Raw genomic sequence first — 18,679 nt, forward strand, 5'->3', positions numbered from 1 at the left:
CATTTTAAATGAGTTTGTTCTGGGTGCTGGAGTTGGTGCAGTTGTCCTAATCCTTAAGAGATTACTAATATTTCTGTGAGGGATGTGCACATTTCGGTTTACTGGTCTATGCGTGATGATGACAGGAATAGAAGTCTGTGGAACAGCGCTGGGAGCAGACGGCTTTACATGCCAGCAGGTGGAGACAGTTGTTTGTGGCAGTGAGGCAGAGATCTGTTCAGTGAGCGGTGGTGTGTCCAGGTGTGCTGCATGAATGATTAGTCATTCACGTAAGTCATGTGTGGACCGCACCACATGCTGTATGTGCACAGCTAACATTTCTGAGCCCCGTTTATTTGGGTGAAGTCCGTCTGTCTTAAAAAGAGACATTCTTTGCCAGAAAATATTAAAATTATCGACATAACACACACGATGAGCCCTGCAGGCGGACTGGAGCCAGTCGTGGAGGCCAAGGATTCTACTGAGCTTCCAACAGGTGGCTATAGACACCAACGCATGCGCAGAGTGCCATAGAGTAGACAGCATCTGTCTGTTAACAGACTGGAGCTCCGATACTTTACTTATAAACTACAGAGCAGCAGAAGAACACAGGCTTCATGATCAGAGATGGTTTTTATATCACGTCCACACTTCTGTCCAGATCCCCTCTCTGCAGTGAGTCTGCAGTTCAATCAGTCAACAGGTGTTTTTCATAATGCACCAAAGTCCTAGCACACCTGGCTTTAAACGGGGCGCCATGTGCTTCATGCCGTGAAGGGCCCTGTTTATTGAGATATATAAAGATTTGCCCCTTCGCCATTTTTAACTGCCCCCTCAGTCACTTCATCCTGGCGCCTGACTGGGTTATGTCTTACGGTGGGCCTACGATGACGCTCCGCCCCCACTGTGCTGACAGTCTAGCTCTGCCCCCATTTGTCAGGTTTCTGACCAAATAGCTGCATGAATAATGACATTCCCATCAGCCTCAGCGGTGGTGCTCAGTATTGTTTGGTGTCGTGAGCTGTGCTGCATGGCTACAGACAACAGCCAGCCTTTATTCCAAGAACTAAAAGCTGGTGGAACAAACAACCTGTTCTCACTAGAAAGTCGTCACAAACTAACTCCTGGTGTCAGTTTTTAACACACAAAGCAAAAATTTAACAAAAAACAGAACAAAACTTCACCTTTATGTGTGGCATTCTGAATGAAGAAATCTGACCATTCATAGCATCCTGCTAAATTTACCGTTTCCATTCAGTGGTGCTTTAACTCAAAGATGGCTCTCTTTACCTGAAAGAAGTGTGAGCAGTGTGCCACTTTAAAATGACCACAGAGAGCAGCAGCAGGAGCTCTGACTGGCCAGACTCTGCACACAAATACTACAAAATACAAACACAGTTCTTGTTTGCCAATCAGAACTCCTGCTGCTGCTCTGAAACATCTGTGTTACAGTTTCAGGTCTAAAATACTGCCTGACTTTAGCAGGGAGACACGATGACGCCAGTGGACCTTTTGAAGACTCTGGAGGATTTAAAAGAGGAGGAATTCACAAAGTTTAAATGGTATCTGAAGCAGCCTGACATCCTGGAACCCTACCAAACCATCAAAGTATACAAGCTGGAGAAGGCAGAAAGGCAGGACACTGTGGATCTGATGGTGAATGCCTATAAACCTCATGGAGCTCTGAAGGTGACCAAGAAGGTTTTAGAGGAGCTACCCAGGAACGACCTGGTGCAGAGTCTGCCAGACACCAGCTCAGGACCAGAAGGTCAGTTTTGTTTTATTTTGTACAACTTTTCTTTCTTTGTATTTTCAGGTAAAGAAAAGCAGGTTGGTACAGGCAACACAATATAAGATGAAGGAGCAGGGTCTCTCAGTTCAGAAGATCACTGCTTTCACCAAAGAATCAAACTGGAGGCCTGATCTCGTTATTATGAGAAGTTTAAGATTATTCCCATGTGATGGCTTTCTAGAATTCATTTATTCCCTTTTTAGAACCACAGTCCAGAATAATTTTACTACATCAAAATGAAAAACTAATTAACAAGTACAAGTCAAAATATAACACATAATCTCTCTGTCTCAGTGGATGTCAATAAAGTTGGAGAGACTTCAGGGAACAGAGGAGCGTCCTCCTCCCAGTGTGAAGGTAAGCTGCACTTATCTCTGGAAAGTATGGAAGACAAAGTGTCGTTTTTAAGTTAAAAAAAGTTTAATTATGTTTTACTTTCTGTGTGAGATGTTGGGACTCCATTTTTTGATTAAAAGCAAAGACAGCAGAACTTGATGAGCGTTAGTCGAAGCAGCATCAGTTTATCTGGAGGTCAGAAAATTAAAGAGCGGTTCATCCTTTGCCACCTTTAGCAGCAGGAACCTCATTGACAGTCTAATTTCTTCCACAGCTAAATGTGGGTAGGTGGTTGGAGTCTTCTCAAATTAAAAACTTATTTTGTTACAAGTCAATGATTTTGAGTTTTCTGTATTTTGACTCACAGCCAATCACAATGTGAGGCCATTATTGCCCAAGTAGTGGCAGGCTCACAGCTTTCAGGGATTTGATTTTCACACAAAGTGACTTTTTGAGCTGATCTGTGGTGCATCTAGGATTTGCTTCCTGTGTTAATTTGAGTGCACTCACAGTGCAAGGGTTGAGTACAGTGGTGACAAGGTTAAAGGTTCAGGCTTGTTTTTATACATTAAGAGCTTTTGACTAACTGTGAGGAGTGTTTGCATGTCAGGAAATATAATCGTAACCTTTTTTAACCTTTTCTTAAACTTTGTAACCATAATCTTATTTATTAAAGTGCTGTTTAGGGATCTGGACTTGTTTGATCTAAAGAAATACTCTGTTTCAGAGGAGGCTCCATTGAAGCCGCTGCCAGGGGTCAAAGCATCCAAGAAAGCTCTGTAAGTGGGATGGATTCATCAATAAATACTATGCTATCTTTCAACTGGAGAAGAAAATAAATAACTTTTGGTTTTATTGTTCTTCGTGATTCAGTCATTATTAATTGCCTCCAACATGTTAAAAGGAAGCAATTAAAACAGCAAGGATTTTAAGATGTGCTGAGGAGAATAATAATAATAATAATAATAATAATAATGATAATAATAACCTTTATTTATAGAGAACTTTTCAAAACAATGTTAGAAAGTGCTTTCACAAGAGCAAAGAAAATAAAACACAGCAAACAAAATAAGATGCATGGCAAAAGCAGGAAGAAAGTTATGAAATTTAAAATACAGTTAAAAGAAAAATAAAGTCAACTAAAATCAGGAAAGTATGTTTTAAGAAGGAACTTAAGAGTTAATTGACTCAGCTGCCCTGATTTCCTCAGGGAAGAGTGTATAAACTGTATACTAGGGCTGACCTGAAAGTTTTAAAGCTTTCAAATGCTGTGTTTTTTAAAATAACTATATATGCCTTACTCCCAAAATCCCAAATGGCCTATGAAATAAGAAATAAAAATCCAACATGATTAATATTAAACAGTCTATTTGGAGGATGAGGATGACTGCTTTATGGGGGGGTCACAGAGAGAGACAGGCGAAGTGAATGTTACACAAATTGATGTCCCGCGGTGAGCTTTGGGATTATGGAGGGATTATTTGGTCAGAATTAAAACTAAAAATCTAAATCAAAAATGCATTTGGTATTTAGGATTGAGCATTTGGGCATTTAGGATTGAAGAGTGTATGCAAATAAGGAGGTGTGGCCCAAATAGGAGAGGTTGGGATTGAAACAGCTGGTGCGCAGAGGCACCTTATGGTCAGCAGGGGTAGCTCTGACTGTTAAAGAGCACACTGCAATGAAACCAAACAGAGTGAGTGAACAGGGCTGAGGGAGGACTATACAATAATATGATAACTTCAACTTGATAAAAGCGTTGCTTCGAAACAACTGAATACAGCCGACAAGATTAAGAGATAAATTAATGTTAGAAAACACTTGGGTTTTTCGAGGCTAGCATGCTGTATGCAGGTGGTAGTCAATATCGACTGCACGTGCACTCACTTTCTCAGAACTCTGCCTGTGACTTGTCTCCAGCTCATTCTTGGTCCTCTTTTAAACCTATGATATTACATGACATCATATCTCTGCTACATACATTGAAACCCTCATCTTGTTCTATGGATGTTCTCCCTACAGTGCTATTTGTACAAGCTTTGATTTTATTGGCCCCTGTATTGTGGAGTTGCTTAAAACTTCACTTTTAACTGGTGTCGTTACTTGTTTTTTTTAAACATGCTGTTGTTAAGCCTGTACTTAAAAAGCCCATCTTGGATCTATTACAACCTAAGAGCTACAGGCCGATATCCAAACTTCCATTCATGTCAAAAATTCTAGAAAAACACTTTTCCTAGAGAATCACGAGATGTTTGACAAATTCCAGTTCAATTCACAGTTTTGGTCCTATTGGACCATGTGAACAAGTAACACTAATATTGAAAAAAAACATGGTTTTATATAAATTCTTAGCACATCTATCTAAAGAAACCACATTTCTTGACTGGCAATCTCTTTTATCTCATAGATGACAAATTTGTCCTGTCTCAGGCACCGTAGCTATACTGCTCACTTGGGTAGGAGACGGGGGGTGCAATTCGCAACCCTCACCATTAGCTGTCACTACAACTTACACACTTAACCTTTTAAGGTGCCTCTGTGCACCAGCTGTTTCAAACCCAGCCACCAGTCTTTGGGCCATGCCCCCTTATTTGCACACACTCCTCAATCCTAAATCCCAAATTCCCAATTTTAAATGCTCAAATACTAAATCGTAAATGCCCGTATGCCCAATCCTGTCAGGTCTGGTAATTGAACCCAAAGAAAGAGCAGACTGGAGCCGGAGGTGAATAGAATAGTTTTATTAGAAAATAAGAGGGAATAGAAAGCTGAGGGGGAACATGGCTAGGTCCAGGTTCCTTAGGTTAGGGAGAAGCAGTGGGAGCTGGCAGGCGAGACGAGGCAGAGAATTCTCCTCAGCTTGCAAACGGGAACACAGGATTAACTAGACAAGACTTAGTGATCAGAGGCTGGTGTAACACATACTGTGGTTACACAAAAATCCGGTGAGGACTGGAGAGTTGGCCAGGGTTAAATAGGGAGTGGTGATGAGGCAATACCAAACAGGTGCATTGATCCCGACGGGGAACAGGTGTGTCACAACCGTGAGGACCCGGAGACCACGCCCACCAAGCTCTAGGGAACAAGGAAGGGAAGACAGACAAAAACCAAAACCCACCAAGCACACAGAAAACACTCAAAAGGCAGAAAACAAATCAAAAATCACTCACACACTGTCGCCAGATGGGATCAAGGTCCAGGAGGCATGACAAATCCTAAATGCTCAATCCTAAATACCAAATGCCCAATTCTAAATACTACATGCCCAATCCTAAATACCAAATGCCCAATTCTAAATACTACATGCCCAATCCTAAATACCAAATGCCCAATTCTAAATACCAAATGCATTTTTGATTTAGACTTTTAGTTTTCAATTTAGACCCAATAATCCATCCATACTCACGCTGTTGAATGAGTCGTCACATGATACGCTCCATAGTGTATATTCATGTAGTGGAGCCTCGCACTCACACTTGACAGGCCAACTGGCCAATGAAACAATAATAATAATAATAATAAATTTTATTTCTATAGCGCTTTTCAGGACACTCAAAGACACTTTACAGGTGAAAGCAGAAGTTATGTACATTTAAAACAGATTGAAAACATAAATAGAATAATATGAAATATACAAACATGTGGTGCAGAAATACATGAGAGCAAGTGCCGACCTTATAATTAATGTAATGTAATATAACATTATTTGATGTTAAAAGCTAGTCTAAAAAGGTGGGTTTTGATACGTGATTTGAAAGAGTCCATGTGGATGCAATCTCGGATGTGTATGAGTAAGGAGTTCCAGAGGGAGGGGGTTGCAATGGTGAAAGCTCTGTCCCCCCAGGTACGGTGCTTGGTCCTGATTTGTGGTGAGAGGAGGTTAGTGTCAGAGGAGCGGAGGTTGCGGCAGGGATTGTGGTGGTGGAGCAGGTCTGTGTGAGGCAGGAAGGGGCCTTGTTATGGAGGGCTTTATGTGTGAGGAGGAGGATTTTGTACCGAATGCATTGGGGAACAGGGAGCCAGTGAAGATTCTGGAGGACAGGGGTGATGTGGTCACGGGTGCGTGTGTGGGTGAGGAGGCGGCCAGCAGAGTTTTGGATATATTGAAGTTCATTTAGGGCTTTGGCAGGTGAACCATAAAGGATGCTATTGCAATAGTCAATTCTGGATGTAATGAAGGCGTGGATCAGGGTTTCGGCAGCAGAGAAGGTGAGTGATGGGCAGAGACGGGCGATGTTTTTGAGGTGAAAGATGGCAGTCCTGGTGAAATGGTTGGTGTGGTGTTCAAAGTGAGGTTGCTTTCAAAGATGACTCCAAGGTTGTGGATGTGTGGGGATGGAGTTGTTGATGGAGAGGCTGAAGTTATTGGTGTTTTTTGTGAGTGATTTGGGGCCGATGATGAGCATGTCAGATTTATTGTAATTGAGCTGTAAGAAGTTGGTTTGCATCCAGGTTTGTATGTCAGTGAGGCAGTTGGTCAGAGTTGCAGAGGTAACTGTGGTGATGAATTTGTTGGAGATGTAGATCTGGACGTCATCGGCATAGCAGTGGAAGTGGAGACCATATCTACGTATGATGTTACCGAGTGGCAGGATGTAAATGATGAACAGGAGAGGACCAAGCACCGAACCTTGGGGGATGCCTGGTGACAAAGGAGCAGTGGAGGAGGTGCAGTTGTTGATGAACTGTTATCTGTTGGTAAAGTAGGAGCGGAGCCAGGAGAGTGCAGTGCCAGTAATATTGGAGTAGGTTTCCAGTCAGGAGAGAAGAGTGAAGTGGTTGATGGGGTCGAAGGCTGCAGTGAGGTCGAGCATGATTAGGATGGTGAGGTGACCGGAGTTGGCAGAGAGGAGGATATTGGATATTGGTTATATTGAGGAGGACTGTTTCAGTGCTGTGTTGTGAGCGGAATTGAAATGGTTCAAACAGGTAGTGGTGGGGTGGGTTTGAATTTGAGCAGCAACAACACGTTCTAGGATTTTTGATAGCAAGGGGAGATTGGAGATGGGTCGGAAATTGAACGTGATGTCGGGGTTGAGACCAGGTTTCTTGAGGATGGGGGTGACAGCTGCAACTTTGAGTGTTGTGGGGACTGATCCAGATGTGAGGGAGGAATTAATGGGGTGGAATGGATGGATGGAAGGCAGGTAGATATTGCACTGGTGAGTGAAGCTGATCATAGAAGTTTCAAGCGGGCTGTGAATCAAGACAAACTAAGCCACTCAGACAAAGGACGCATCTCTCCACAAAATAAGTATAATATTGCATACTTTACGTGACATTTCTGATATGATATTGCGCAACGTGAAATTGCGATAGCGGTATTGAGTCAATATATTGTGCACCCGTAATATATTTTGTATATATAAATTTTGGGGGGAGGATCCACCCACATATTTTTTGCTTCCAGTGCCCGTGGAGTTGGGTCTGGGGTTGTTTCAGTCATGTACAGGAGTCAATACAGGAAATAGTAATGATTAGTTCATGGCTCATAACTGTGGGTCTTTGTATTTGAGTCTGAAAAACTACGTATAAAAACCCTTTTATATTAATATTTTTATGGAAACATTAGCATTTATTTTCAATAGTTTCCAGGTCATGTTACCCAGGGACTACAAACCAAAGCCAAATTGTAGCACTACTCTGGACAAACCTATTTTGGTTGTATTTGAGGGCTTTGTCTATTTTAGATTAATATTTTTCCAAAAAATTTATTTTGAGTAGCTTCCATGTCATGTGACACTTACTACTAACAAAGAGCAGGAGAGTCAATCAGCATCCCTTTAACCATAATAACTAATCTCACTTCTCACACGGTGCAAGAGGAGAGGGAAAAAGGCAAGCAGCAGAGCAAACCACAGTGAGGCGGATGAGGGGGCCGGATGTACATATTGCATATATGTGTATGAGAGGAATGTAATGTCCACGTTTGATGCTGAAAGAGGATGTGCTGCTCTGACCCCCCTCCTCTTTTCAGGGTGGAGCCTGGTGGAGACCGATGGTTGAGACCAGGTCTGAGGAAGTGTAAGTGTGTTTTTCATTTGATTCATGAAAACAAAGCAGCACAGATTCAACCATCTTCAGACTGTGACATCACTCATTCAAAGTGCCAATCAATGAACAGATGATAGATCAATAACTGCCGCTGTATTGTGTCTCGTTCTCTCCATCAGATTCCTGTGAACTCACAATCGACACAAATACAGTACACAGAAACATTAAACTGTCTGACAACAACAGGAAGGCGACACTTGTGAATGAGAATCAGTCATATCCTGATCATCCAGAGAGGTTTGACTACTGGAAGCAGCTGCTGTGTAGAAATGGTCTGACTGGTCGCTGTTACTGGGAGGTCGAGTGGAGAGGAAGAGTTAATATATCAGTGAGTTACAGAGGAATCAGAAGAAGAGGTGGCAGTATAGACTGCTGGTTTGGAAGGAATGATCAGTCCTGGAGTCTGAGCTGCTCTGATGGTTATTACTCTGTCTGTCACAATAAGAGAGAAACATCCACCACCACCACCACCTCCTCCTCCCCCTTCTCCTCCTCCTCCTCCTCTTCCTCTGGTAGAGTAGCAGTGTATGTGGACTGTCCTGCGGGCTCTCTGTCCTTCTACAGAGTCTCCTCTGACACACTGATCCACCTCCACACCTTCAACACCACATTCACTGAACCTCTTTATCCTGGATTTGGGCTCTGGTTGTCTGGTTCTGGTTCCTCAGTGTCTCTGTGTTCTGTGTAGGAGGGAGAGTCTCCTCCTGGTAGAGAACAGATCAGTTGAGTCTGTACAGGATCACAGAAATCTTTCAGCTTCTTGTAATAAATCCATCAATGAACTTTGTACAAGGTCATTCAAAGTGATTGAACAGATTCTTCATTTATATTGTAAACTTATTCCACTTCCTGTCCTTTAAAGATGGAAGCTCTGATCATTAAATTGTGCAAATGCCGGTGACTTGGACCTTCTGTCATGTGTTGAATTCTGGCTCTTGTTCCAATAAAAGCAGAATGTTACTGTGAGTGTGTTTGTTGTCTTTCTCAGCTCAGGACTACTGACATGATTCAGCTGGAAGATATAGCATGGACATCATTAGGCCTATACAACTGTAATAAGAAAATTATTTATTAGATTTAGATTTTTTTTTATTTATTTTTTTACAGTGCAGGCATGTAATCAACAACGAGAAGCAAGAATATTGATAAATACTATACAAATAAAAAATTACAATTTGTATTTATTGGCTTAAAATAATCCTTCTGGTTGTTTCCACTGCTTCATAATTTAATTACCTACTGTGGTCGGGCACTAGGACCCCGAGGGAGGCTGCCTTTCATTGCTGCTCTGCCAAGCAGAGCACAGTTACTGCACACAGAGACACACAGACATGGTGATATACATACAGCGAAACTGTAAGTTGTTGTTAGAGACTTATTTGCTGAACTTAAGCGATGTTTACTTGAGATAAAGGAAAGGAGATTAATTTAGATTAGATTAATGTTTTTTATTTATTTTAGGGTTAGGGTTAGAGATTAGGGATATAGAGATTTTTTGCTGGGAAATAGGCCTTATGACGTCCAAGACTGGCCTCAATTTTATACAGTTTTAACAGTTATCTCACAGCGCTTTTTATAAAAGAGCAGATCTAGACCATACTCTATGATGTTATTTACAGAAGCCCAACAATTCCCACCAAGAGCAAGCACTAGGCGACAGAGACAAGGAAAAACTTCCTTTTAAGCAGAGCACAAAGGATGCAGGAGTATGTACATATCAGAGGTGGATGTGATATACAGGTGCATATACATGCACACATGTACACAGTGCAATGAAGCATAGTGCAAAGAATGCTGGAATAAATAAGTATAAGTATTTTGAGGTAGGTGGATTTGGTATACAGTATCTACAATATGACAATATAACAGTATGAACAGCACTGAAATAGAGAATGGTGAGTAAATAATAAGTATTAGCCAGTAAACAGGTGGCTGATTAGAAACAGAGTTACTGGGTTATTGCACAAGAATTGGTTCTGACACTGTGAGTCAGAAATGAGCTGTTCAGAGTGATGGCTTGTGGGAAGAAACTTCCTAAGTCTGTTGGTTTTGGCGTACAGTGCTCTGTAGCGCCAACCAGAGGGAAGAAGCTGGAACAGGTTGTGTCCGGGATGAGATGGATCTGCAGTGATGTTTCCTGCCCGTTTCCTGACTTTGGAAAAGTACTGAATAGAGGGCAGGTTGGCACTGATGAGTCCTGACTGTCTGTTATAGTCTGTCCTTGTCCTTTTTGGTGGCAGATCCAAACCAGACAGTGATGGACGTGCGGAGGACAGACTGGATGATGGCTGTGTAGAAGTGGATCAGCAGGTCCTTAGGCAGGTTGAGCTTCCTGAGTACATCCTCTGCTGGGCCTTCTTGATGATGGTGTCTGTGTTGGGGTCCCACTTCAGGTCCTGAGAAATCGTGGATACCAGAAACCTGAAGGATTCCACAGCATACACATGGCTTATGAGTATGGTGACAGGGTGAGTGGGGGGGCTCCTCCTGAAGTCCACGGTCATCTCCACAGTTTTGAGCGTGTTAAGCTCTAGGTGCACCAGAGAGCCAGCTGATCAACCGCCCGTCTGTAGGCCAATTCGTCACTGTCCCAGATGAGGCTGATGACCGTTGTGTCGTCAGCAAACTTCAGGAGTTGACAGATGGGTCTCTTCAGGTGCAGTTGTTGGTGTAGAGGGAGAAGAGCAGTGGGGAGAGCACACACCCATGGGGGGCACCAGTGCTAATATTACTTATACTTATACAGTACTAATCCCTGGACATCATACCTGCCTGGCTGCACTCAGTTTGTGCAACTTAAAATGTTCAGTCACAACCCTCCCCAGTCACCAGTGGTGTTCCTAAGGGATCAGTCCTGGGGCCCCTCCTTTTGATAATTTATTTACTTCCCCTTGGTTCTATTCTCAGGAAATATAATATACAATTTCACTGCTACGCTGATGACACCCAGCTCCACTTGTCCACCCAACCTACATCTAACGTCCCTCAGTCTTCTCTAATTGACTGCGTAGATGAAGTTAAAACCTGGTTCACTCAAAACTTCCTCAAACTAAACAGTGATAAAACTGATGTCTATGAAGATTCTCAGTCATCCAGGTCATAGTTATCCAACGAAGGTTAAAATCAAGGGCCCTTGATTTTAACCTTCGTTGGATAGTGATAAAACTGAAATTCTCCTTGTTGGCATTTCACTCTCCGTTTTTAAAAAATATATTCTTTTATAATGACAATACACATCAAACAAATATCTACACACATGCACATTCATGGTAACGATAACACAAGTATATAGGGTATATATAAGTTATAAATATATATGTTTCTATATATCAACAACAAAACAACATACGTATACATACATATTATACAAAAACTCTGAATAAAGACAAACAAGGGTTGGGGGGGTGCTAAGTTCTTTTGGGGGAGTGGGAGGGACAAAACTGCACACTATTAATTATGACAAGGATACTTTAATGGAATCATGTCTTCTGTGAAGTAGAATATGTGGTTAAAAGACATTAAAAATTACCAAGATTGACTATGAAATAAGAAAAAAAATTTAGAAGATGGAAGTTGTCCTTTTATTGTTGCTGTAGCTTTTTCCAGTGACAAATGTTATTGAGTAGATTGATCCAGTATTTAATTGATATTTTTGTTCTATCTTTCCAGTTAAAAGGATTACCTTTTTTAACAAGTGTTAAGGATACAAGAAGGAAAGGTTTTTGTATGAGTGAAATATGAATTAAAGACAAATCACCTAACAAAGCAACTAAGGAGCTGTCAGGGATAGAGTGGTCAGGACTTCCAACCAAAAGGAATGAATGAATGGACATGACCAGAGTGAATGAATGTAATCATCTATTGATTTTGAACAGTGTCTGCAAGTGTTATCATTTTCGAAGTCTGTGCGATATTGTTGATGTGTAATGAAGTGTGCTCTATGTAAAATCTTGTATTGAATTAGTTGAGCATTGACATTCTGTGTCATTGAATTATTGCATATAGTTTCCAAGTCTATTAAAGTGTCATGTAAATTATGATTGGACAACCATTTATCTATTGGGATTGATATTGCATTATCAAGAGAAAATAAAAGCTTATATATTTGAGATAATGTTTTTTTGGTTTCAGTTTATGGAGTTTTAAGAAGAGGCAGGGGGTTTGTTACAAGAAATGCAATGATAATTTTTCTCTCTAACAATGTCTTATAGTTGAATATATTGAAAGAAACAATGGTCGGGTGTATCCATCATTTAACAAGTCAAAGTTCATGAGCTGGCCGTTCTTAAATAAATGTTCCAGATTGGTTACTCCTCTCTGTTTCTCCACATGTCTTACGTAAATGACTTATCACTCATGCAGCACACCTGGACACACCGCCGGTCACTGAACAATAGTCGTAAGCATTCAAAGTCCACGGGGCATCATCAACCTGTTCACGTTTCTAACAGATTTTCCCCACTCAGCGACACACCCGCTGAGAAACTAACTCTGATCATTGGCAGCTCCATTTTGAGAAACGTGAAGTTAGCGAAGCCAGCGGCCATAGTTAAGTGCATCCCTGGGGCCAGAGCGGGCGACATTGAGTCTTATTTGAAACTGCTGGCTAAGGATAAACATAAATATAGTAAGACTGTTATTCACGTCGGCGGTAATGACTCCCGGTTACGCCAATCGGAGGTCACTAAGATTAATGTTGAGTCGGTGTGTACATATGCAAAAACAATGTCAGACACCGTAGTTTTCTCTGGACCCCTGCCAAATCTGACCAGTGATGACATGTATAGCCGCATGTCGTCATTCCGCCGCTGGTTGTCGAGGTGGTGTCCAGCAAACGATTTGGGCTTTGAGTAAGAGCTCATAGTTCTAATCACATCAATGGGTAAATGGACAGGAACTGCATATTAGAGATTAGGAGTTAGAGGTGTTATAAGAGGAAGTATTCTCAGAAGAGATGAGTTTTCAAGAGTTTCTTGAAGTCAGAGAGGGAGAGTGTTTTAGAGAGTTGACTAGTTATAGCCTCCACTTTGCCTGTGAAGAAGGCAGCAAAGGTATCAGCAGACAAGTTTGTGGGTGGTGGAGGAGGATTTAGTAGCGCTTTAAAAGTGGAAAATAATTTCCTAGAGTCAGTGGCACTGCTAATTCTGTTATTATAGAACGCAGTTTTGGCAGCACTGATGCTTGTTGAGAAGGAGGGTAGGAGCAATTGGTAGCCCTTAAGGTCGGCGGGGTCTTTGTTTTCTTTGCCATTTTCTTTCAGCGGCTCTGAGATCAGTACAGAACCAAAGGATGGTATCAGTTAGCCACGGGTGTGACTAATTATGCATCACGTTAAATCAGCGTTGCAAGGCACTGCATGAAGTCAAATGCACCTACTGACAATTGGCTACTCGACCACTAGCTCCACCTGCCGGCATGTAAAGCTGTCTCCTCCCAGCATAGTTCCAAAGACTTTTGATATGCCTGTAATCATAATGCATGGACCTGTACATGTGCACATCCCGCACATAAATCGTAATAATCTATTAAGGTTTAAAGGAGACCTATTATACTGCTTTACAGTGCTATATTGTGGTTCTGTGACTCATGTATGGCAGCCTTGCATGATTCAAAGTCAAAAAAAAAAAAAATTCTGTCTTATACTAGTTTTTCATGGAGGCCCTCATTTCAGGCTCTGTCTGTTATTCTGTATGAAATTTATAGTCAACATTAAATATTTTTATTTAAGTTACACGAGTTATGTAAATTGCCAAACCATGACCTTTTCTTAACCTTAACCAGTCAGTCTGCAATAACACCCCCAAACACTAGTGAGCGGTAGCGCTACAGTGTCCACTATGTTGACTTTTGCCTGCCAAGCAGGCTAACTTCCGGTTTAGCGCTCCGCTAACCTGAATGGGGGTAAAATTGTATACGTGCGGCTGGTGTAGCCTTTTCAAATGTTATCGACCAAGTGGATCACTTTCCGACAGGGAAACGATTCATTTCACTCGGGTCGTGACGGTCACATATATTGATGCACCGTGTTACAGCTGCCGTTTTGGCCAAAGCACAGGCACTTTCTGCCGTCTCGAAGGCATTGCAAAGCTATCCAGCCGACCAATCGCAGTGCTTATGGTCCGCGTTGCCTCGATGTGTAGTTACATTTTTGAGGAGGTGCATGTCAGGCTATGCCGTAGGTGAAGACATAGGTTAGGGGGCTACGCAGAGGCTACGCCGTCGATTTGACACAGAAGTATAAATTGCACTTAAAGGGCATTTTAAAAGCGACACCAAAGGGCCTTGACCAAGCGTTAATATGTGACGAGTCGGGATAGAATAGAGCCATTAGAACAGGAGGAAATCTGAGGTTTTTGCTTTTCTTTTACGTAACCTCGATATTTGAAGCTCTGGCCATGTTTAACATGAACATCTGTCATTGTAACACTGTAGATAAGTCATAAAATATGGAAAAGTCCAAGACAAATGCACCAATTTCAGCACCCAGTTCAAATACACCTTTCAATGTGAGATAGCTTTCATTTTAAATTATTTTATTTTATCTAGATTTTATGTTTTTAACTGAATCCTGGTTGCAAACTAATAACGTAACCTGCTGGCTGAACCTCCTCAATATGATTGTTTCAGCAAACCCAGGGGAAGTGGTGGTGGTGGTGGTGGCCTAGTGAGTGTGCATAGAAAAATCTTTAAATGTCATCATGTACACCATGAGGAATTTGGAATCATTTATTGCCCCCAAAACTGCCTGGAGGATTTTTATCAGAACTTCCTGAACTTTTGTCTACTCTTGTTTTAAATTATGACAGCATTGTTCTTTGTGGCGATTTTAATATTAAGGTTGATGACCTCACCAATGTTCATGCAACTTTTTAACCACTTCTTTTAACTTTAAACAACATGTCTATGGGCAAACATAACCGTTGGTTTTTTCCCTAGATGTCAGCATTTCCTCTGTGGAATTACTGAATATGACTATATCTGACCACAAATGTATAGTGTTTAACTGTGAATCACCTGTTACTCATACACCATACTGCGTCACCAAGCTCCCCGTGTTCTCACATCCTTAATGAACAAAGCGTTTTAAAGTTTTGCACATTGTTTCAGTGTCAAAGCCAACACCTGTCTGATTCCCACACCAATGATCTGGCTGACTAGTTCAATCATATTTGCTTGTCCTCATTAAACCTTATTGCACCTCTAAAGGTTAGACCTAGCCTACAGCTAGTAAGCAGCCCTGGATAAACAACAATTTGCGTCTTTAAAAGGGAATGCAGGAAAGCAGAGCACAGATGGAAAAAATCTAGTCTCCAAGTCCATTACCTCAGTATGAAGGATTTATGATTAAACTACAGTAACATGGTTATGCATGTAAGAACACACTATTTTCTGAACTAATTTCTACACATCAACATAATCCAACCCAGCCCCTCCTTGTACCTCAGCTGAAAGTGTTGACAAGTAGAGCCTCTATTACCTCCTCTGCATCTTACTCAGAGATCACTCACCAACAACAAGATAGTTTTTACCAGTTTTATCCTATTGATTTGTCTGAGCTTCTAAAACAGAATCACAAATGAGAGTGTCTTCCAGCCCCCTTGATGTATAACCAACAAAGTTTTAACTAAAAGTAATGGATTCTGTAAGGCCCTGTCTGCTTTCTATTTTTAACAGCTCCCCATCTACCGGTCACTGTTTGTTTTAAAACTGCTTGTGGGAACCCACTATTAAAAACTCCTGGTTTGGATCCCTGCCTCCCTCAAAATTTTAGACCAATTTCTGAATTACCTTTTATAGCAAGATTTTAGAAATAATTGTGTCCAAAGAACTGCTCTGCACACTGGAAAATAAAAAATATTCTAAAAGTTTTCAGGAAGTTTCAGGAAGTACCACAGCACTGAAACTGCCCTGCTTAAAGTCACTAATGACCTTTTAATGTCTGCTGATGATGGCCTGTGCTCAGTCCTGGTACTCCTGGACCTTAGTGCTGCTTTTGACACCATTGATCACAACATCATGTTAGACAGAATAAGTCACTGGGTGGGGATCTCTGGTACTGCCCTAGAATGGTTTTCATCCTACCTGTCAAATAGGAGGTTCTGTGTCTCTGTAAATAACTACGTTTCTTCATTTCGTTCAGTTAAATATGATGTGCCTCAGGTCAGTCTTAGGTTCCATTTTATTTTCCTTGTATTTGCTTCCCCTTACTCATACATTATCTAGAAACATAGTGTCTCTTTTCATATTTATGCTGATGACACACAGATGTACCTGCCCGTCAGATCCACAGACCCTGGAATGGTGAGTTAACTTTACCAACTGTCTCTCAGATGTCAAAAATTGCATGTCAAATAATTTCCTCCAGCTGAACTCAGACAAAACAGAGATCCTGGTCATCGGGTTCCCTTAAATGGCAAAACAAATACTACCATCTGCTGGTTATTAATAAAAGTAATGATGATTGTGGCCAACAAAATGGATGAACTGCTGCTCCTCAACAAAAGTAACTTCAACTTCTGCCCTCCTCTGTTTTACCTAGTCCTGCTCACTGAGCACATCCCGGACAGCGCACTTCGCCTACCGGGGTTTTAATCTTTCCCGGGCGGATCGCGTAATGGAGCTCACTGGAAAAAATATAGCCACAAGCAGCGATTCATGGGTTCATACCTTTTTTCGCAATATCGCCATCAAAAAAATTTCCCACATATGGTTGCAAATTGTTACGAAACACATTCTGCTCGTAAAGTTTTTTAACGATTGGACAAGCATTTTCTGATCTATAGCTTGATTTGTTTCATTCCACATCCAATTATTATGCATTTATAGCACCTCCTAGTGGTCAATTTGAATGAGACTTTCAGTGTATGTGTGAGGTGCTTAAGTAGACATATCTGCAAGTTTTGTGTTGATTGGACAAACAATATGTATTTTGTAGCCTATTTTGCGTTTTATCCCCTGCAGTTTGTTTGCATTTATAGCGCCCCCGGGTGTTTGATTTGAATTAAACTTTCAGGGCATGTTTCATTTACTTATGAGGACATATCCTGAGAGATTTGTGATGATTGTAGAATGAATATGGGATTTATAGTGTTGTGTCTGTAATGCTAAGCACCTTTTCTGCACTTGTAGCGCCCCCTAGTAACGTATGTACATCAAACTGTCCAGGTTTTTCCGGGGCACCTATCTGAACATATTCGGTGAGTTTTGTGATGATTGGCCCTACGGTTGCTGATTTGTGGTCATTTATGTCCAGAGCCACGTCCTTTCAAAGTTCATTGGTCCATATCTTGAAAAGTAGTTGAGATATCGACATGCTTTTTAATCAGCTTGATCCAATGATGATTCTCTGAAAATTTGTTGGCAATCGGAGCTACGGTCTAGGAGGAGATGTCAAAAATGTGATTTTCAAAAAATTCAAAATGGCGGAAAAAAACTCTAGGCGGACCTTAATGGTCCCAGAGGCTTTTTTGCAGAGCACATTGAGATGCACCTGTGTGAGAAATTTTAAGTAAATCGGACTTACGCGGTATGATAATAATAATAATAACTAAAACACACAAACATAGAAGGGTTCTACCGCTAAAGTAAAAACATGACCCCTAACAAGGGGAGGCGGACTCTGTACATAAATGAAGGTTGGTGCTCAGATGTCACAGTGTTGAAGAAATCATGCAGCCCTTACTTAGAGACATTGTTCATAAACTGTAAACCTTTTTATTCACCGCGGGAGTGTTCGTCTTCTGCCACTACAAACATACATGCTACGCCTACACATGCGCACTGACGACCCAGGGTTAGGGTTACAAATTTCGATTTATTTATGCACTTTAAAAACCTTTCTTGAAAGTTGTTTTTCTTTTTAATGTTTATTTACAGCATTATACGTTGAAATATATATTGTAATAGGCAGTATATTAACTTATTGTCAGAAAACTGGTAGTTCTATGTACAATCAGACACTGAGCACCCCCATATGGCCTTGTTTTGCTGCAAAGCTTCAAGTGTGAAATTGACAGTCGAATCAGGCTCCACCCATTGAAGCATTGAATCTTTGACTATTTGGGGTCAGCCCTAATATACTAACATATATATATACAGTGGGTACGGAAAGTATTCAGACCCCTTTAAATTTTTCACTCTTTGTTTCATTGCAGCCATTTTCCAAAAATCAAAAAAGTTCATTTTATTTCTCAGTAATGTACACTCAGCACCCCATCTTGACAGAAAAAAACAGAAATGTAGAAATTTTTGCAAATTTATTAAAAAAGAAAAACTGAAATATCACATGGTCATAAGTATTCAGACCCTTTGCTCAGTATTTAGTAGAAGCACCCTTTTGATCTAATACAGCCATGAGTCGTTTTGGGAAAGATGCAACAAGTTTTTCACATCTGGATTTGGGTATCCTCTGCCATTCCTCCTTGCAGATCCTCTCCAGTTCTGTCAGGTTGGATGGTAAACGTTGGTGGACAGCCATTTTCAGGTCTCTCCAGAGATGCTCAATTGGGTTTAAGTCAG

At 41.2% G+C, this 18,679-nt stretch overlaps 2 protein-coding genes across 2 annotated transcripts in view; both read left to right on the top strand.

Annotated features, from left to right (window-relative positions):
* Positions 1-18,679, top strand: part of LOC123968066 (NACHT, LRR and PYD domains-containing protein 12-like) — a 583,923-nt gene that overhangs the window by 325,640 nt on the left and 239,604 nt on the right. The window lies entirely within an intron of this gene.
* Positions 1,110-8,849, top strand: LOC123970600 (stonustoxin subunit beta-like). Its single transcript, XM_046048729.1, has 5 exons — positions 1,110-1,747; positions 2,066-2,128; positions 2,835-2,886; positions 8,085-8,131; positions 8,281-8,849. Exons 1-5 carry the CDS (start codon positions 1,474-1,476, stop codon positions 8,847-8,849), a joined length of 1,005 nt encoding a protein of 334 aa, XP_045904685.1. The 5' UTR covers positions 1,110-1,473.

The sequence above is a fragment of the Micropterus dolomieu genome, linkage group LG01 (genome assembly GCF_021292245.1).
Source record: "Micropterus dolomieu isolate WLL.071019.BEF.003 ecotype Adirondacks linkage group LG01, ASM2129224v1, whole genome shotgun sequence".
In the NCBI taxonomy this organism is placed as follows: Eukaryota; Metazoa; Chordata; class Actinopteri; order Centrarchiformes; family Centrarchidae; genus Micropterus; species Micropterus dolomieu.